The sequence below is a fragment of the Pistacia vera genome, unplaced genomic scaffold (assembly GCF_008641045.1).
Source record: "Pistacia vera cultivar Batoury unplaced genomic scaffold, PisVer_v2 Contig346, whole genome shotgun sequence".
Lineage (NCBI taxonomy): Eukaryota > Viridiplantae > Streptophyta > Magnoliopsida > Sapindales > Anacardiaceae > Pistacia > Pistacia vera.
Window position 1 is genome coordinate 404,589 of NW_022196164.1, and position 20,593 is coordinate 425,181.

The 20,593-nt window shown below is 32.9% G+C and overlaps 1 protein-coding gene and 1 pseudogene across 1 annotated transcript; both read right to left on the reverse strand.

Moving 5' to 3' along the window:
- Positions 1-4,918: 4,918 nt before the first annotated feature.
- On the reverse strand, positions 4,919-6,512 carry LOC116139008 (annotated as a pseudogene).
- Positions 6,513-16,914: 10,402 nt separating this feature from the next.
- Positions 16,915-19,188, reverse strand: LOC116139007 (cytochrome P450 CYP72A219-like). Its single transcript, XM_031424686.1, has 5 exons — positions 18,809-19,188; positions 18,469-18,686; positions 18,110-18,354; positions 17,552-17,939; positions 16,915-17,468 (listed from the first exon to the last, which is right to left on the reverse strand). The coding sequence occupies exons 1-5, from the start codon at positions 19,119-19,121 to the stop codon at positions 17,043-17,045; spliced, it is 1,590 nt and encodes a 529-aa protein (XP_031280546.1). The 5' UTR covers positions 19,122-19,188; the 3' UTR covers positions 16,915-17,042.
- Positions 19,189-20,593: the final 1,405 nt, after the last annotated feature.

Sequence of the window (20,593 nt, forward strand, 5' to 3'; positions counted from 1 at the left end):
GTAAAAAAAAAAGAGTGCAATAATTGACAATATTTACAAATTACATTTTACAAAACAACTAATTGGGGGTGGTTCACTAGGACCTCCCTCATCTATATCCTCTATATTCACAAATTGAATGATTTCTACTAAAGTATTGTCGATAACCTCGTATTGATCTTGATGGCACGATCGTTCCCAATCTCGAAGAAATGTAAGGACTCAATCATTTTGGAGCAAGTTAGTCTCATTATTTATTTAAAATCCTTCCATTGCACTAAATATTTGTTCGGATGAGACGTTGAGACAGGAACAGCGAAAACATCCAAGGCAAGCTTGATAATACGGAAAAATACATATTCTGGCTTCCCAATACTCTGATATCAAAGTGACCTGCTGAAAACATTTCGGGGGTCGCCAAATATTGTTGAAGTTCATTACTCTGCGACTCCCTAGAGGAAAGTATATTAGTTATTGTTGTTGGTGCTTCTGAAGAGGAGGCTGTGCTTCGATTCAGGTCCTCTTCGGCCTATTCAGTGCATCCAAGAGTAAAGTCTTTATTTGTTTGTTTCTTCTGATACAGCTTCTCTGGATATTGTCGCCCTTTGCGACTGCAGGTTCCCATCCTGTTTCATATTGGAAATATACTTCGAAAAGACTATTTTTACCTCTCCTATTTGATTGACATATGATTCGGTTTGTAAATTTTCACTTAAATTGTCAAAACATTTTCTAAACGTGCTAATTAATTCTAAGATCAAATATAGCACCTAAACAATAAAAAAAGGAATGGGTTCCCAATATTTCAAAAAAATATTTCCATTGCCTTTATTGGTGCATGTAAAATTTCATTGTCTTTGTTTTTTGTAAATAATTCGGAAATTTTTATAATTGTATGTATTACCAAGGACTAGTAGGATAATACACACCAGAAAGTTGTAAAGTGGGATTGGTAAAACGTTTGAGAAAAGAATAAAAACTTTAGCTATCTTCCAATCATTTTCTACCAAATAATGAGGACCTCTATATTGCTACAAAATAACTAATTATATTAGACATAAGGTAAACATGAATAAAACATTAAATAATACTATCCATCTAACAGGCATATCTAATGCAAAAGTTCTAGGAGACATATTTGATTTTTACAAGATTCTGAAATTCAGCATTTCTTTTATTATACCAGTAATCCAAGCTAAAGATTCCCTAATTCTATCAATTTTTTTAATTGTTTTCATACCACTTTTCACAATTAAATTAATAACATGACATGCACAACGTTGGTGAAAAAACTTCAAATTGTATATAAAGGATAATTATTTTGAAAAAATATTAACTTTACATTAGAACTTGCATTATCTAAAGTAAACTTATCACTTTATCAATAATATCATAATTTTCTAAAACTTCAAACAATTTATTATAGATTTCTAAACCACTATGATCCACATCATTAATCTAAATCCTAATAAAGATTTATTTAATTTAAATTCATTATCAAATAATGACTAGTCACACAAATATAATCTTGTTTTAGCTCACCTCTCTAAATATCGGCAGTTAGAGCCACACTAATATGACGAGTATGAAATTTATTTTTTATTCTAATTTCATTTTTTAAACAATTTTATTAAATCATTTCTAGTTGCAGTTTAGAATAACTTTAAATCTTGGAAAAAATGAATTTTGAACAAATCTTTCAAAATATTTATCTTCTGCCATATTAATAGGTTGATCAGATGCTGCAATATATAAAGCTAACTGTTCCCTATATGCCCAGAATTGTAACGCCAAGTAGTACCCATATTAGTTATTTGAGTTTGATTGCTCTCTCTTTTCCATGTTGATTAATATGTTTATCAGCATGCCTTTTTAAAGTACTAGTACATATACCTGAATCAGCTTTAAAACATTTGCACAATATTTGCATCTTGCTTTCTTGACTTAAACGCTATTTTCTGTCTCGTAAACTTGTGAAATGCGCCCAAACGTCTGATGTGTGCCTGTCTTCGGTTTCGACGGCAGTTGAGAACTTGTCTCAATGAGATGAAGTTGGACGAGGACGACTTCTAGAACCACCGGGAGCTGTTGGAATCGCGACATATTTTGAGGTGTATTGGATTCTGAGACTGGGATGGGATAGCGGGACTATTTGAATCTCCGTGATTCATAGTAAAATCAGCGGAACTAGGACTAGGATAGTAGTTTTCTTCATCATTGAAATTGATGGGAGAGAAATATCTATCCATTGTAGACTTGTAGTTGAAAAAAAAATTGATGTAGAAGAAATAAAATTAAAGAAAGAGAATTGGGATATGGAATTGGAATTGAAAATTGGAAATATGAATTGAAAATTGCAAAAACTAATAAAAATTAAAATAGAGCAAATTGATAACAAAAGATTAAGAGAATAAATGAATAATTGAGAGAATGAGAAATTAGAGAATATGAGAGAATTTGAGTTGTGAGAAAATATGAGAGTTTAGGGCCAATTATATGAAAAAAATGGGAAAGAAATGACGAAAAAGACCCTCCAAGGCTATAATTTCAAGGGTAAAAGGGTAATTTAAAAAAATAAATTAATTTATATTTTTTTAATTTATTTTTGGCCAACCCGGCGGGTTGGCCGTTGCTAATAGCCACCCGCATGCAACCCGCGGCGTTGGCGGGTCCTCCTGCAGAGAGGACAAAATAGCAACCCGCGGGCGCCGGGTTGCCATTTTGCAACCCGGCCTGCGGGGGTTGCTGGCAGGTTGAAACTCTCTTCATACAGGCCGAGTTAGCGTTGGACTCGCCTACCCGGCCCATTTGTTATACCTCTAGTCTTGGATTCAATAGCCTACCACTCAATTGGTCAATTTTATGCTATAAGAAATATGAGCGAGTCATATTACGAGTAATGTGAGGTTCACAATCTAATTTTACAATCTTCTCTCACAATCCTAATGTGACAGTTCATTAGTTAGTTTGTCATTAGGGGGTGTTCGAGCTAGTTTACGTGCAATCAACTAATTCATCGGGCTTTGAAACTATCGATCGTGTAAGAATCCTATAGTCATCCTTATTAGTGCCTAAGGACTCAAACTCAAGAGTTCATGAAAACTTATTTTGGTCTTTTACTACCCAATGGTGGTTTGGTATATCTATGTCACTAACATAGTAAGAAGTAGCTCTTGATATTTTGTTCTGATTCGATACCTCAATTAGCATACCCTATTTCAATAACACAAAAGGGTGTTTGGATTGGGGGTAAATGAGATAACGAGGGTAATCTTTGTTTATTTTAAGATTCTTGTGTTTGTTGCAAGTAATAAAATATTATGAGAATTTTATTGTAAATAGTAGTTATTTGTTAATGTGGGGGATAATCTTATTACCTTACTAGGGGGTGTTATTAAAACATTACCAGGTAATTTATTTCAACCCATTTTGCCCTTAATTAAAAACTATTTGGACACAATTGCCCTCAAATGTCTACCAAATAACAATTACCCAACTCCTACATTGAAAAATTAGCTAAAATACCCAACTAAAAAGTTTAAAAGTTAACAAAATACCCAAACCATTCAAGACCACCTAGCCATGGGCATCAGTCGCGTGTCCAGCCATAGATCACAGATCCAGCACAAACGACTAGAGATCATAGATCCATGGCCGAAAATGACCAGATTTGGCATTTCTATGGCCGTGAAAAGGCCAAATTTGGCTGTGCCATTTTACGGCCAAAGATCTGCCTTTTCACAACCAGATTGTGGCCGTTTTCCAATCATGGCCATGTTTCGGCTTTGTTAGTGCATGGCCAATCGTGCGCTATTTTGTCAACTGTCGACAGTGGCTTGGGGGGGTGGGGTGATGATTTGCTATAAATTAAAGTTTTAATAGTGTGGTGTTTTAGCAAATTTAAATGTATAGGGTTAAAAGAAATAATTCAAAAAATAATATAAAAAAATACTATTATATTAATATTTAAAAAGGAGAAATTTTAATATATATAATATATCTACCAATTAATCTTCTAACCAAAAATATTATTCATCAATTTATTGATCAATAAAACAATTTTCTAAAATTCTCAATAATTTTCAAGATAATCTTTTTTTTATTAATATATATAATCTTATAATAAAATATTATATGATTTAAAAGTCTTAAGAGGGAAAGATTATTCCACAAGTTTTAGTTTTTTGGTTCTTTCCGAGCAGAAAATAATCTCTAAAATTTGAGAAAAACTTGCGTGAGCCTGTCTCACCATGTTATTATCTTGATAGGTGAGACATCCAATAAAAATTTGCCACGTGTTCACTTACTGTGAATTATAAAATAAATAAAATTTTAATTTTTTTAATACTATTTATTTTCCTTTCGCTTTAGCTAAACAAACAAAGTTTCTCTCTCTCCTCGCCAATGTTATCTGCCACAAATCGCCATTAATATTTTTTCGTCAGGTTGTCATCCTCCTAAACTTGCCAGTCAACTCACAACAATTCCCCCACCCCCCCGCCCCCTTTTTGTTCCGACATTTGTTTTGATTGTTGGAGCCTATCAGGTAAGATATCAAGTGTTTAATATACAAAAATCCAGATGATTAATGGCAGTTCTAAATTTATATTTTATTTACAGATCTGAGGGTTATAGCCATGGGCTTGGTGAGTGGTAATAGGCTTTGCATCAGATACTTTAGTACAAGGAAAATGAAAATGCGTTTCTTCGGAGAGAAAGAGAAAGAGGAAAGAGAGAATATCAAGCCGAAAGATAATTACGGAAGCAAAAATTAAAATTAATAGTCGTTGTTTATTTCTAATCGCTAACAATGGAGAGGAAGATAAATGAAAATATTCTTTATTCAAACAATCACAATAACTACCACATCATGCTAACAATTAACAGTTGGTGCAATATTCTTATTCAAACAATCACAACATTAACACAATTTTTTTTCCTATAGTTTCTTCAAGATTAAGTGGGCACCATGTCCGGATGAAGAGTAATAACTGAACGAGGAGCATGAACATAAGATGGAGATAACTCCAAGCGAAGTTTTGCAGAATTAAAGCCAAAGCCATTTTTGCCTCCAGAGAGCAAAGTTTTGTCCAATGCATATCTAGGACCCATCCAAAAGGGAAGAACGAAACTTGACTCTTCGCGGCCTTTGAAATTCCTTCAGAAAACTCTCCGATTAAACTCCTCCGCGTCATCACCCCAAAGTTCTTGATCATGATGAACAGGATAATTGGCGTTGTGACTTCAACTCCAGCAGGCAGTGACAAGTCTCAAGTTTTATTCTTCGTGAACAGCTCGATCAAGACCAAGCACTGGAGGGTATAACCTGAGTACCTCATAAGTTCATTGAGACCTGAGAAAATGACATTAAAAATTATCTACAAAATTCCAAAGAACAAAAGAAATACTATTTTTTCCAACATATTTATACTTACAACTTTCAAGTGATTCAATTCATATAGTTGGCTTCTTATCACCAAATACTTGGAAAACCTCTTCTCTTGCACGAGGCTTGCCAATCTTGATGCTTACTCAATAAAATCATAGTCCAGACGAGCAAAACGGAGGTAGTCTCTGACCAGCAAAGTAAAACAACTTGCACTTTCATCACATCATTGATGGTCATTCCAACTTTTTGTTGTTCCATGTTCTTCAATCTCTCTGAAATTGGATTCCATGAGTATACCCATAAGTCCTTCTTTGAGCTTCTCTGCTTTCCTAACCTTCTCTCTATTTTAATGATACCAACAAGTAAGGCTTGTATTTCCGCGTCAATTTTCTTTAATCTCTATTCCTTTAGTAGGTAAAAACCTCATAATATAAATAAACAATAAAAGTTAATTCAAGAATGAAATGAACTACTATTTGTGTTTGAATGGACGGTGATTATCCAAAGGATTTCAAGCATTCAGTATATCAAACACAGTCCAATATCAATGAAATAGTTTCTATTTCTAACACTAGATATTGCTTTACCTCAATCCGGGAATGTAAACGAATGTAAAACTTCTGTCATAAATCAGCTAATTCTGTCAGGAGTTCAAATATCTTTCTTCCTTCTTCGAAGTTGCTTCCAAATGCTGTTTTAGAAATCACATCCCGTCAAATTTGCAAGGGAGGGCCAATCATCCATTCACATGATCCTTCTTCAGAGACCAATTTCTCCCATTGCTAAGCATCTACTACAAACTTTAAGAAGGCTGGTAACATCAGCTGTAGCAAGTTATGAAATCAAAATTAATTGTTAGTATATTAGGCATGTAATTAATGTCAACAAAAAAGTTACATAAATAAATAAATGGAAAAAAATAAATGAATTGACCTTCAACTTTCGAGATGGAATGCTGGGTTGATAAGCTTCTGTGTTTACTCCTTGTCCCCCTCATAGTCTACAAGTCCAGATGCAAGATACTTCAAAAGAGGGTTCGCCTTAGGTTTATGAAAATCATTATGTCTGGAAAATATTTCTTTTAGTTGATCAGGATTCATGATGATCACCCTGGGTATTGGACCAATCCATGTAAATGAATTTTTCCGATTTTTGACAAATATGTACAAATGTTAGTAGAAGATTATTCGATTGTGTTCAAAAGGAATATATCTAACATGGATGAAAGAATTATGATTATGAAAGAAGATTTGGATTGACATACCATAATCCTTGACCACTTTATGTTGGGAATGGAACCAGACGTGGTTTAACATCATCAGAGACATTGAAGGATCTGGATTTTGCTTGTTTTAGCATCACTCTGGTCTCCTTCAAATCTCCATAAGAAGCCTGTAAGGTTTGCCAGAGAGACCTTGCTGTCTCAGGTATCTCTCCGCTTCTTTGGCCTCAACCATACCCAGTTCAGAATTTCCATGCCAATGTACTACTGTAACCAAAACTATGGAGACTGCAATGGATATCAATGATAATTCCATTCAGAATGACTATGAAATTTCAAAGAATCGTTAATGATACCAAGTACGTGGTTAATGCTCTCAATTATATAGTACTGAAAAAAGTGACTCTGACTGGAGCATGAAAAATAAAATCTTCTTGGATTTTGCTGATAATTTTGATTTTTTTTTTTTTTTTTTTTATTATTCAAAAGATTATGAAAAAAGTTGTGGTGTCCACCGTTAGAGTCTTTTTTATTATAATTAATGTGTTTTTTTTTTTTTATATATTATTAAAAATATTATTTTATAAAGATTCTATGAAGAAAATTATTAAAATGACGTCATTTAAAGAAAAAAAAAAAAAGAGCTGAGATAAAATCTATAAAAAATTCAGGTAAAATTTTGTACTTCTCTTTATATGTGATATTTCTAAAACGTTGTTTGTTATTTATATAAAGATTGCTGCTGCATGAGATGCAATTCCATCATGTTTCAAGCGGTCAAAAAACTTTTAGTAAACTGTTACAATTCATTGGTGAAGAATTTTGATAGTGAAATAAAAATTTATTTCTCCTCTTAGCCGCTGCTCACTTGATCACCAACGATCTATTTGGACTCAGGAGCTTTCTTCACCTCCAAGCAAAACAATTAATATATTATAACACTTACATTGAATAGTAAGTAAACCAAAATTGTATTTTATTCAACAATTGTGGAAAAAAAAAAATGGATGTACCACTAAGGACTTTTCCTCTAGTTCTTTCTCTTTCTAATTATAAACTCTGAATACCTTTTATTTAGAGTATAAATACGTAAGAGATAATATTATTGTTAAAAGATTGATTAACTTATAACCTAAAAAGACATGTGGTAAAAGTATTCTCTATCAAAGAGTTTCGATATTTATTCTCTCAAACTTATAAATTTGAAACAAACAACTTCTCCTTATTAAGTAAAAACTAATCCTCTAGTTTGTTGCCAAACGAGATAATATTTTGCCAAAAATATAAAATTTTTATTTTTAAAAACATCTATATATATACAATAAAACTCTTTATAGTGATACATATATAAGAATAAACTCTAATAGTATAAAAATTTTTCTCAATTTGGGATAGTTATAAATAGAATAAAACTCACATTGATAACTTATAATTTTTCTATTCTCGTCTTAAGAGTTGCTCCAATAGTAATAATTATGGTATATTGCAAAAAAAAAAAAAAAAAAAAAAAAAAATATTTGGTACATTAAAGGTTTAAGATGGATAAAATATTTATCTAAAGTGTTGGAAGAAGATTTATGCTTTAGAGTTGTTACTACATCTTTAACTTGTGGGTTATATACTCGTTAGCATGATCTCTATTGAAGCCAAAATATTATAGTTCTCAAGCATGTTTAGAGCTTCTTAGCACGGAATTTTTGTATTTTCGTACTATCATCCTCATGATTTTCCTTCTCTCTTGTGTAATTGTAGTAATGATTCTTCTTCAGCTCAAAACATACATGACTGTTATCATTGAATGATTGAGGAGGACATTAATATCCTCGATTAGTATAGTGAAGTTATCAAATGGTCACTCAATTCTACAATGACTCTGATTCTTCTTTACTTTATTTATAACTTGATTCATCGACATCAAGGGTCCTATTTATAATGCTTAAAACAAATGTGCAATGTTGTGGTTTCACATCAATTTAACCATGCAATAACTGTATTTACAATTATCAAGGACATTATCTTTGTTGGTTCCAAGACACGATCTTTTATTGTTTTAAAAAGTAGCAATTGAAGCTGAATGAAATCCTATACTATTAAAACATGAATTGAAATCCTAATGTGTACTCTAAAACATTAATTATAAAATAAGAAATTTTATAATTACATCTCTATTAAAATATAACCTTTCATAATAATAAAAATAATTGTCTCACCATTATGACTATAGAGAGGATTTACTCTCTGTGTGTATATAGTGTGTATATTATATATATATAAAAGGATAAATGTTTTTGGTTAGAAACAGTAGAATTTATAATAATATTATTGTAATGCTTATTTCTCTTTACTCTAGAAAATACATTTCAATTTAATTGGACGAGTGGTAAACAAATTCCAATTGGATTCAGAAGATTTTGACACCACTGTAATGCAAAGAGAGGCGTGAAAGGCTTTTGTTTGAATGACAACTTATAATTGCATTGATTGAAAACACTAACTCTTTGCCGATTGCATTATTTGAAGTGGCATAAAATTCTGTCAAGCAGGAGGTACACGTGTTGTCACGGACTGTTCATATAGTTTGCTCTTCTAGAATGCCTACTGTGTGTCTGGACTAGCTTGTTCTTCTAGAGAAAAGGATTGGTTTTTGTGACTCATGGCTGAGCTCATCTCTCCTGTCTTGTTGCTGAGGAGTTGGTTGGACTTATCCATGGCTTTAGGCTCACTGGTCCAAGTCTTGTGACCGTACTTTGCTCAGCTGGAATGTCTACTGTGTCTGGATTAAGCTTATTCTTCTAGAGAAAAGGATTGGTTTTTGTGATCATGGCTGCAGCCCGGGTCAGCATGGAACGGGTAGTTGTTACATTCAATTTTTGAATAGATTTTTAGTTGAATAAGATAGCCATGTATTTAGGATTTTTTACTTGGGGTTGAATGCGTATTTTGATTTGTTTAGATTTGTTTAGATTGTTGAACGTGTTTTACTATTTAGTAGGGAAGTATGGTTGTAAGATACTATAGACTTCGTTTGGCACATTATTATTAACATATCCTATTCCACTATCATATCCTAAAAACCAAAAAATACATTTGTTTTAGCATTTTAAAAATCCAATCCTATTATATTCTACTCAAAATATTTAGATTATTTTTAACCCCCAATGTTTGTTAACTTAACTAAACACCTACAACAATAAAAGTTTATAAATTAACAAAAACACCCCTACCCACCCACATATTGCCGGTAGCCCGCCATCACTGTCGGAAGGTGGTCGAAATCTGTTGGAATGGCGCACGACTGATTGGATCTGGTCAGACACAGATATGGCTGTCGTTTAGCTGTCATCGATGACCTCTTGGCCGTTGTCAACGGCCAGATGTGGCGACGGCCAGATCTTTTCCAGCCAAATCCACAAGGGATCTGGCGTGTAGATTTGGCCAGAAAAGGTCAGATCAGTGCACGACCGGCTAGATCCATTCCAACAGACTCTGGCAGTGGTGGTCGACTGTCGGCAATATGTGGGTGGGTGTGGGTGTGCGTGTTTTAGTCCATTTATAAACTTTTATTGTGGGGGGTGTTTAGTTAAATTAACAAACCTAAGGAGTTAAAAGTAATCTACATATTTTCAAAAAATACTATTAAAAATGTACCAAAAACTTCTCAGAATTCGATCCTATTTTCCAAAAATGCGATTTTCCAAAAATGCTATTGTAAATAATGAACCAAACAGACCCATATATTTCCTAGATTTCTATTGGAATGGATATGATGATTATTTGCATAAAGGTTCTATTGAACTCGGGAGGTTTCTAGCTCCCTTAAATGAGCAATAATTGCTTTCTTCTATATTTAATTTCAAAATAGGTCAAGGAAATAAAACTTCTTTAAGCATGTCTGTACCAAAGTGGCATCAAAGCATAGGCATGGATCAGAGAGTGGATCAATTGGAAAAAGGAAGTGGAGTCTTTATCAAGGGGACAACAAACCATTACCAATCAACTAAAAGAATTATTTTCCTAACTCAACACACGAATTGATCAAATTTCAAGGCAAGAAGGAGAAAGTTCCGCAGCAAAGACCCGCTTCAAGGCGGCTCATGGTAGTAGTAGTGGGGATGGCTCTCACTCCACGTACACACCAAAGTTAGTCAAATTGACTTTCCCTCGCATTAACAGCCAAGAGGATCTTACCAACAGGGTATGTTGAGTTGAGAAAGTTTTTTCAATTTCATGAAACTCCATCAACTGATAAAGTGTTGCTTGCATCATATGACTCAGAAGGGGATGCCCAATTATGGTATCAACTCTCGAAGCAGGAAGCACTGATTATTACTTGGGAAGAATTCAAACATGGGCTTCACTCTTGTTATGGTCCAAATCAATATTTTGATTTCTTTGGTGAACTCACCAAATTGCAGCAACAAGGATCCATTGAGGAATATCAATCTAAGTTCGAAAAATTGCTTTCCAAAATTGGATATTTGGCACTCGAAAGGCAGGTCAATTGTTTCATCAATAGATTAAAACAATCTACAAAATTCCAAAGAACAAAAGAAATACTATTTTTATCCACATATTAACTTACAACTTTCAAGTGATTCAATTCATCATAGTTTGGCTTCTTATCACTAATACTTGGAAAACCTCTTCTCTTGCACGAGCTTGCCAATCTTGATGCTTACTCAATAAATCATAGTCCAGACAGCAAAACGGAGGTAGTCTCTGACCAGCAAAGTAAAACAACTTGCACTCTTCAATCACTCATTGATGGTCATTCCAACTTTTTTGTTGTTCCATGTTCTTCAATCTCTCTGAAATTGGATTCCATGAGTATACCCAATAAGTCCTTCTTTGAAGCTTCTCCTGCTCTCCTAACCTTCTCTCATTTCTTAATGATACCAACAAGTAAGGCTTGTATTTCCGCGTCAATTTTCTTTAATCTCCTATTCCTTTTAGTAGGTAAAAACCTCCATAATTATAAACAATAAAAGTTAATTCAAGAATGAAATGAACTACTATTTGTGTTTTTGAATGGACGGTGATTATCCAAAGGATTTCAAGCATTCAGTTATATCAAACACAGTCCATATCAATGATAGTTTCTATTTTCTCAACACTAGTATTGCTTTACTCAATCCGAAATGTAAACCGAATGTAAACTTCTGTCATAATATCAGCTAATTCTGTCAGGAGTTCAAATATCTTCTTCCTTCTTCGAAGTTGCTTCCAAATGCTGTTTTAGAAATCACATCACCTGTCAAATTTGCAAGGGAGGGCCATACATCCAATTCACATGTCCTTCTCAAGACCATTTCTCCCATTTGCTAAGCATCTCACTACAAAACTTTATAGAGGGCTGGTAACATCAGCTGTAGCAAGTTATGAATCAAAATTAATTGTTATTATAATTAGGCATGTAATTAATGTCAACAAAAAGTTCATAATACATTAAATAATGGAAAAAATAAATGAATTGACCTTCAACTTATCGAGATGGAATGCTGGGTTATAAGCTTCTGTTTTTACTCCACTTGTCCCCCTCATAGTCTACAAGTCCAGATGCAAGATACTTAAAGAGGGTTCGCCTTAGGTTTATGAAAATCATTATGTCTGGAAAATATTTCTTTTAGTTGATCAGGATTCATGATGATCACCCTGGATGGACCAATCCATGTAATGAATTTTTTCCTGCATTTTGACAAATATGTACAAATGTTAGTAGAAGATTATTCGTTGTTGTTCAAAAGGATATATCTAACATGGATGAAAAATTATGATTATGAAAAGATTTGGGATTGACATACCATAATCCTTGACCACTTTATGTTGGAATGGAACCAGACGTGGTTTAACATCATCAGAGACATTGAAGGATCTGGATTTTGCTTGTTTTAGCATCACTCTGGTCTCCTTCAAATCTCCATAAAGAAGCCTGTAAGGTTTGCCAGAGAGACCTTGCTGTCTCGTATCTCTCCAGCTTCTTTGCCCAACCATACCCAGTTCAGAATTCTCCATGCCAATGTTACTACTGTAACCAAAACTATGGAGACTGCAATGGATATCACTGATATTCCATTTCAGATGACTATGAAATTTCAAAGACTCGTTCATTGATACGATAGTACGTGGTTATGCTCTCAATTTATAGTACTGAAAAAAGTGACTCTGACTGGAGCATGAAAAATCATCTTGGATTTTGCTGATAATTTTGTTTATTTTTTTTTATATATTCAAAAATTATGAAAAGACTTTTGGGGTGTCCACCATCTAGAATGTCTTTTATATTAATTTAATGGTTTTTTATATTATTTATAAAAAATATTTCTTATAAAGACCGATATAAAGAAGACTATAAATAACATCATTAAGAAAAAAAAGAAAAAGAGAAAATAAAATCATAAAAAAGGATAGAAATTTTTTGTATACCTTTTTGTATGTATTTTGTAAAACTAACATTCCTCTCATTATTATATATATATAATATTATAAGCTAAGTTTACCAGTTGAACGCTTGTTCCCATTTGATGATGTGATTCATAACCAACCACCGCGCTGCTTGTCTGCTTGTTCTGCCCTCGCTTCCACATCTACTTAGCAAGTCTACTTAGCTTCGTTGCCTGCTCTCCTCTATCGAGAATGGGTCTCTCACACTGTCCTGTGGAAACGGATGCCGCTCTTCTGGTAACGTTCTTTGCTTCATCGCTTTCAGTATCCTTTGCTTGGTTAATTTCTTCCCGCTTACTGACCTTGATTACTTGAATAACTAATAAGGCCCTCTTTTCTTATTAGCACGATAGGGGGGTAATCCTTCTGTTATGAGTGAATCTATATGATGATTGTTACTGCAGGATGCAATTTCCATCATGTTTCAACGTCAACAACTTTTAGTAACTTGTTACAATGTCATTGTGAATGAATTTTGTAGGTATAAAATATTATTTCTCCTCTTAGCCGCTGCTCACTGATCACCAACGATCTAGTTTGGACTCAGGAGCTTTCCTTCACCTCCAAGCAAAACAATTAATTATTATAACACTTCTTGTAATAGTAAGTAAACCAAAAATGTATTTATTCAACAATTGTGGAAAAAAAAAATGGATGTACCACTAAGGACTCTTCCTCTAGTTTTCTTCTTTTCTAATTATAAACCTAAATCATACTAAATACGTCGTAATTTTACTTTTATTTAGAGTATAAAATACGTAAGATATATATTATTGTTAAAAGATTGATTAACTTATAACCTAAAAAGACATGTGGTTAAAAGTATTCTCTTATCAAAGAGTTTCGATATTTATTCTCTCAAACTTATAAATTTGAACCAAACAACTTCTCATCTTATTTAAGTAAAAACTAATCCTCTAGTTTGTTGCCAAACGAGATAAATTTTGCCAAAAAATAAAATTTTTATTTTTAATGAACATCTATATATATACAATAAACCTCTTTATAGTGATACACTATATAAGAATAAACTACATGTTATAAAAAATTTTATTCCAATTTGGGATAGTTATAATAAGAATAAACTCACATTGTAATAACTTTAATTTTTCTAATTCTCGTCTTAAGAAAAGTTGTCTCCACATAGTAATAATTATGTGTATATTGCAAAAAAAAAAAAAAAAATTATGGTACATTAAAGGTTTAAGATGAAATAAATATTATCTAAAGTTGTTTGAAAGAATGATTTATGCTTTAGAGTTGTTACTACATCTTTTAACTGTGGGATATTACTCGTTAGCATGATCTTCTTATTGAAGCCAAAATATTTATGCTTCTCAAGCATGTTTGAGCTTCTTAGCACGAATTTTTTTTTTTTCGTACTATCATCCTCATGATTATTTCCTTCTCTTCTTGTGTAATTGTAGTAATGATTCTTCTTCAGCTAAAACATACATGACTTGTTGCTCATTTGAATGATTGAGGAGGACATTAATATCCATTCGATTAGTATAGTGAAGTTATCAAATCTGGTCCTCAATTCTACAATGACTATTTGATTCTTCTATCTACTTTATTTATAACTTGTAATTCATCGACATCAAGGGTCCTAATTTTTAATGCTTAAAAAATTGCAATTGTTTGTGGTTTCACATCAATTTAACCATGCAAAATGTATTTACAATTCTCAAGGACATTTATCTTTTTGTGGCCAAGACAGATCTTTTTTTCGTTTAAAAAGTAGACAATTGAAGTGCTGAATTGAAATCCTAATACTATAAAACATGAATTGAAATCCTAATGTTGTACTACTAAAACATTAATTATAAAATAAGAAATTTTATAATACTCTCTATTAAATTATACCTTTCATAATAATAAAATTAATTGTCCCACTTTATGACTATAGAGAGGATTTACTCTCTTCTCTTTTATATATATATATATATATATATATTTAAGGTGTTCGAGCTAGTTTACGTGCAACTCAACTAATTCATCGGGGCTTTGAAACTATCGATCGTGTAAGAATCCTAGTAGTCATCCTTATTAGTGCCTGGAATGACTCAAACTCAAGAGTTCATGAAAACTTATTTTGGTCTTTTACTACCCAATGGTGGTTTAGGGTATATCATGTCACTAACATAGTAAGAAGTAGACTCTTGATATTTTGATTCTGATTCGATACCTCTAATTAGCATTACCCTATTTCAATAACACAAAGAGGCTGTTTGGATTGGGGGTAAATGAGATAACGAGGGTAATCTTTGTTTATTTTATAAGATTCTTGTGTTTAGTTTGCAAGTAATAAAATATTATGAGAATTTTTTATTGTAAATAGTAGTTACTATTGTTAATGTGGGGGATAATCTTATTACCTTACTAGGGGGTGTTATTAAAACATTACCACGGTAATTTGATTTTTCAACCCATTTTGCCCTTAATTAAAAACCATTTTGGACACAATTGCCCTCAAATGTCTACCAAATAACAATTACCCAACTCTCCTACACTTGAAAAATTAGCTAAAATACCCCAACAATAAAAAAGTTTAAAAGTTAACAAAATACCCCAAACCATTCAAGACCACCGCTGGCCACCAGCGTCCGTCGTCGTTCCAGCCATAGATCACAGATCCATGGCACAAAACGACTAGAGATCATAGATCCATGGCCGAAAATGACCAGATTTGGCATTTCTATGGCCGTGAAAAGGCCAGATCTTTGGCTGTGCCATTTCACGGCCAAAGATCTGCCTTTTCACAACCAGATTTGTGGCCGTTTTCCAAATCCATGGCCATTTTCGGCTTTGTTAGTGCATGGCCAATCGTGCGCTATTTTGTCAACTGTCGACAGTGGCTTGGGGTGGGTAGGGGTGATTTTGCTACAAATTAAAGTTTTAAATAGCTGTGGTGTTTTAGCAAAATTTTAAATGTAAGGGGTTAAAAGAAATAATTCAAAAAATAATAATAAAAAATACTATTATATTAATATTTAAAAAGGAGGATAATTTAATAATATATATAATATATCTACCAATTAATCTTCTCAACCACACATATTATTCATCAATTTATTTGAGTCAATTAAACACATTTTCTAAACATTCTCAATAATTTTCAGGATAATCTTTCTTTTTATTAATATAATATAATCTTATAATAAAATATTATATGATTTAAAAGTCTCTTAAGAGGGAAAGATTAATTCCACAAGTTTTAGTTTTTTTGGTTCTTTCCGAGCAGAAAATAACTCTCTAAAATTTGAGAAAAACTTGCGTGAGCCTGTCTCACCATGTTATTATCTTGATATGGTGAGACATCCAATAAAATTTTGCCACGTGTTCACTTACTGTGAATTATAAAATAAATAAAATTTTAATTTTTTTTAATACTATTTATTTTCCTTTCGCTTTCTTAGCTAAACAAAACAAAGTTTCTCTCTCTCCTCGCCACTGTTATCTGCCACAAATCGCCATTAATATTTTTTCGTCAGGTTGTCATCCTCCGTAAACTTGCCAGTCAACTCACAACAATTCCCCCCACCCCCCCGCCACCCTTTTTTGTTCCGACATTTGTTTTGATTGTTGGAGCCTATCAGGTAAGATATCAAGTGTTTAATATACAAAAATCCAGATGATTAATGGCAGTTCTAAATTTTACTATTTATTTATTTACAAATCTGATGGGTTATAGCCATGGGCTTGGTGAGTGGTAATAGGCTTTGCATCAGATACTTTAGTACAAGGAAAATGAAAATGCGTTTCTTCGGAGAGAAAGAGAAAGAGGAAAGAGAGAATATCAAGCCGAAAGATAATTACGGAAGCAAAAATTAAAATTAATAGTCGTTGTTTATTTACTAATCGCTAACAATGGAGAGGAAGATAAATGAAAATATTCTTTATTCAAACAATCACAATACAGGCTACTTACACCATCATGCTAACAAATTAACAGTTGGTGCAATATTCTTTATTCAAACAATCACAATACATTAACACAATTTTTTTTTCCTATAGTTTCTTCAAGATTAAGTGGGCACCATGTTCCGGATGAAGAGTAATAACTGAACGAGGAGCATGAACATAAGATGGAGATAACTCCAACGCGAAGTTTTGCAGAATTAAAGCCAAAGCCATTTTTGCCTCCAAGAGAGCAAAGTTTTGTCCAATGCATATTCTAGGACCCCATCCAAAAGGGAAGAACGAAACTTGACTCTTCGCGGCCTTTGAAATTCCTTCAGAAAACCTCTCCGGATTAAACTCCTCCGCGTCATCACCCCAAAGTTCTTGATCATGATGAACCAGGATAATTGGCGTTGTGACTTCAACTCCAGCAGGCAGTGACAAGTCTCCAAGTTTTATTTCTTCGTGAACAGCTCGATCAAGACCAAGCACTGGAGGGTATAACCTGAGTACCTCATACAGTATCATTGAGACCTGAGAAATTAACATTAAAATTAATCTACAAAATTCCAAAGAACAAAAGAAATACTATTTTTATCCAACATATTTATACTTACAACTTTCAAGTGATTCAATTCATCATAGCTTGGCTTCTTATCACCAAATACTTGGAAAACCTCTTCTCTTGCACGAGCTTGCCAATCTTGATGCTTACTCAATAAAATCATAGTCCAGACGAGCAAAACGGAGGTAGTCTCTTGACCAGCAAAGTAAAACAACTTGCACTCTTCAATCACATCATTGATGGTCATTCCAACTTTTTTGTTGTTTCCATGTTCTTCAATCTCTCTGAAATTGGATTCCATGAGTATACCCAATAAGTCCTTCTTTGAAGCTTCTCCTGCTCTCCTAACCTTCTCTCTATTATTAATGATACCAACAAGTAAGGCTTGTATTTCCGCGTCAATTTTCTTTAATCTCCTATTCCTTTTAGTAGGTAAAAACCTCCATAATATAAATAAACAATAAAAGTTAATTCAAGAATGAAATGAACTACTATTTGTGTTTTTGAATGGACGGTGATTATCCAAAGGATTTCAAGCATTCAGTATATCAAACACAGTCCAATATCAATGAAATAGTTTCTATTTTCTCAACACTAGATATTGCTTTACCTCAATCCGGGAATGTAAACCGAATGTAAAACTTCTGTCATAATATCAGCTAATTCTGTCAGGAGTTCAAATATCTTTCTTCCTTCTTCGAAGTTGCTTCCAAATGCTGTTTTAGAAATCACATCACCTGTCAAATTTGCAAGGGAGGGCCATACATCCAATTCACATGATCCTTCTTCAGAGACCAATTTCTCCCATTTGCTAATCATCTCACTACAAACTTTATAGAAGGCTGGTAACATCAGCTGTAGCAAGTTATGAAATCAAAATTAATTGTTAGTATAATTAGGCATGTAATTAATGTCAACAAAAAAGTTCACAATACATATAAATAAATGGAAAAAAATAAATGAATTGACCTTCAACTTATCGAGATGGAATGCTGGGTTGATAAGCTTTCTGTGTTTACTCCACTTGTCCCCCTCATAGTCTACAAGTCCAGATGCAAGATACTTCAAAAGAGGGTTCGCCTTAGGTTTATGAAAATCATTATGTCTGGAAAATATTTCTTTTAGTTGATCAGGATTCATGATGATCACCCTGGGTATTGGACCAATCCATGTAAATGAATTTTTTCCTGCATTTTTGACAAATATGTACAAATGTTAGTAGAAGATTATTCGATTGTTGTTCAAAAGGAATATATCTAACATGGATGAAAGAATTATGATTATGAAAGAAGATTTGGGATTGACATACCATAATCCTTGACCACTTTATGTTGGAATGGAACCAGACGTGGTTTAACATCATCAGAGACATTGAAGGATCTGGATTTTGCTTGTTTTAGCATCACTCTGGTCTCCTTCAAATCTCCATAAAGAAGCCTGTAAGGTTTGCCAGAGAGACCTTGCTGTCTCAGGTATCTCTCCAGCTTCTTTGGCCTCAACCATACCCAGTTCAGAATTCTCCATGCCAATGTTACTACTGTAACCAAAACTATGGAGACTGCAATGGATATCACTGATAATTCCATTTCAGAATGACTATGAAATTTCAAAGACTCGTTCATTGATACGATAGTACGTGGTTAATGCTCTCAATTTATAGTACTGAAAAAAGTGACTCTGACTGGAGCATGAAAAATCATCTTGGATTTTGCTGATAATTTTGATTTTTTTTTATATTATTCAAAAATTATGAAAAGACTTTTGTGGTGTCCACCATCTAGAAGTCTTTTTATATATTAATTTAATGGTTTTTTATATTATTTATAAAAAATATTATCTTTATAAAGACCGATATAAAGAAGACTATAAAATAACATCATTAAGAAAAAAAAGAAAAAAGAAAATAAAATCATAAAAATTAAGGATAGAAATTATTTTTGTATACCTTTTTGTATGTATTTTTGTAAAACTAACATTCCTCTCATTATATATATATATATATATATATAAGCTTAAGTTTACCAGTTGAAGCGCTTGATTCCCATTTGATGATGTGATTCATAACCAACCACCCGCGCTGCTTGTCTGCTTGTTCTGCCCTCGCTTCCACATCTACTTAGCAAGTCTACTTAGCTTCGTTGCCTGCTCTCCTCTATCGAGAATGGGTCTCTCGACACTGTCCTGTGGAAAACGGATGCCGCTCTTCTGGTAGACGTTCTTTGCTTCATCGCTTTCAGTATCCTTTGCTTGGTTAATTTCTTCCCGCTTTACTGACCTTGATTACTTGAATAACTAATAAGGCCCTCTTTTTCTTATTAGCACGATAGGGGGGTAATCCCTTCTGTTATGAGTGAATCTATATGAATGATTGTTACTGCATGAGATGCAATTTCCATCATGTTTCAAGCGTCAACAACTTTTAGTAACTTGTTACAATGTCATTGGTGAATGAATTTTGATAGTGAAATAAAATATTATTTCTCCTCTTAGCCGCTGCTCACTTGATCACCAACGATCTAGTTTGGACTCAGGAGCTTTCCTTCACCTCCAAGCAAAACAATTAATATATTATAACACTTACATTGTAATAGTAAGTAAACCAAAAATTGTATTTTATTCAACAATTGTGGAAAAAAAAAATGGATGTACCACTAAGGACTCTTTCCTCTAGTTTCTTTCTTTTCTAATTATAAACCTGAAATCATTACTAAATTACAGTCGTAATTTTTACTTTTTATTTAGAGTATAAAATACGTAAGAGATATATATTATTGTTAAAAGATTGATTAACTTATAACCTAAAAAGACATGTGGTTAAAAGTATTCTCTTATCAAAGAGTTTCGATATTTATTCTCTCAAACTTATAAATTTGAACCAAACAACTTCTCATCCTTATTTAAGTAAAAACTAATCCTCTAGTTTGTTGCCAAACGAGATAATATTTTGCCAAAAATATAAAATTTTTATTTTTAATGAACATCTATATATATACAATAAAACCTCTTTATAGTGATACACTATATAAGAATAAACTCTACATAGTTATAAAAAATTTTATTCTCAATTTGGGATAGTTATAAATAAGAATAAACT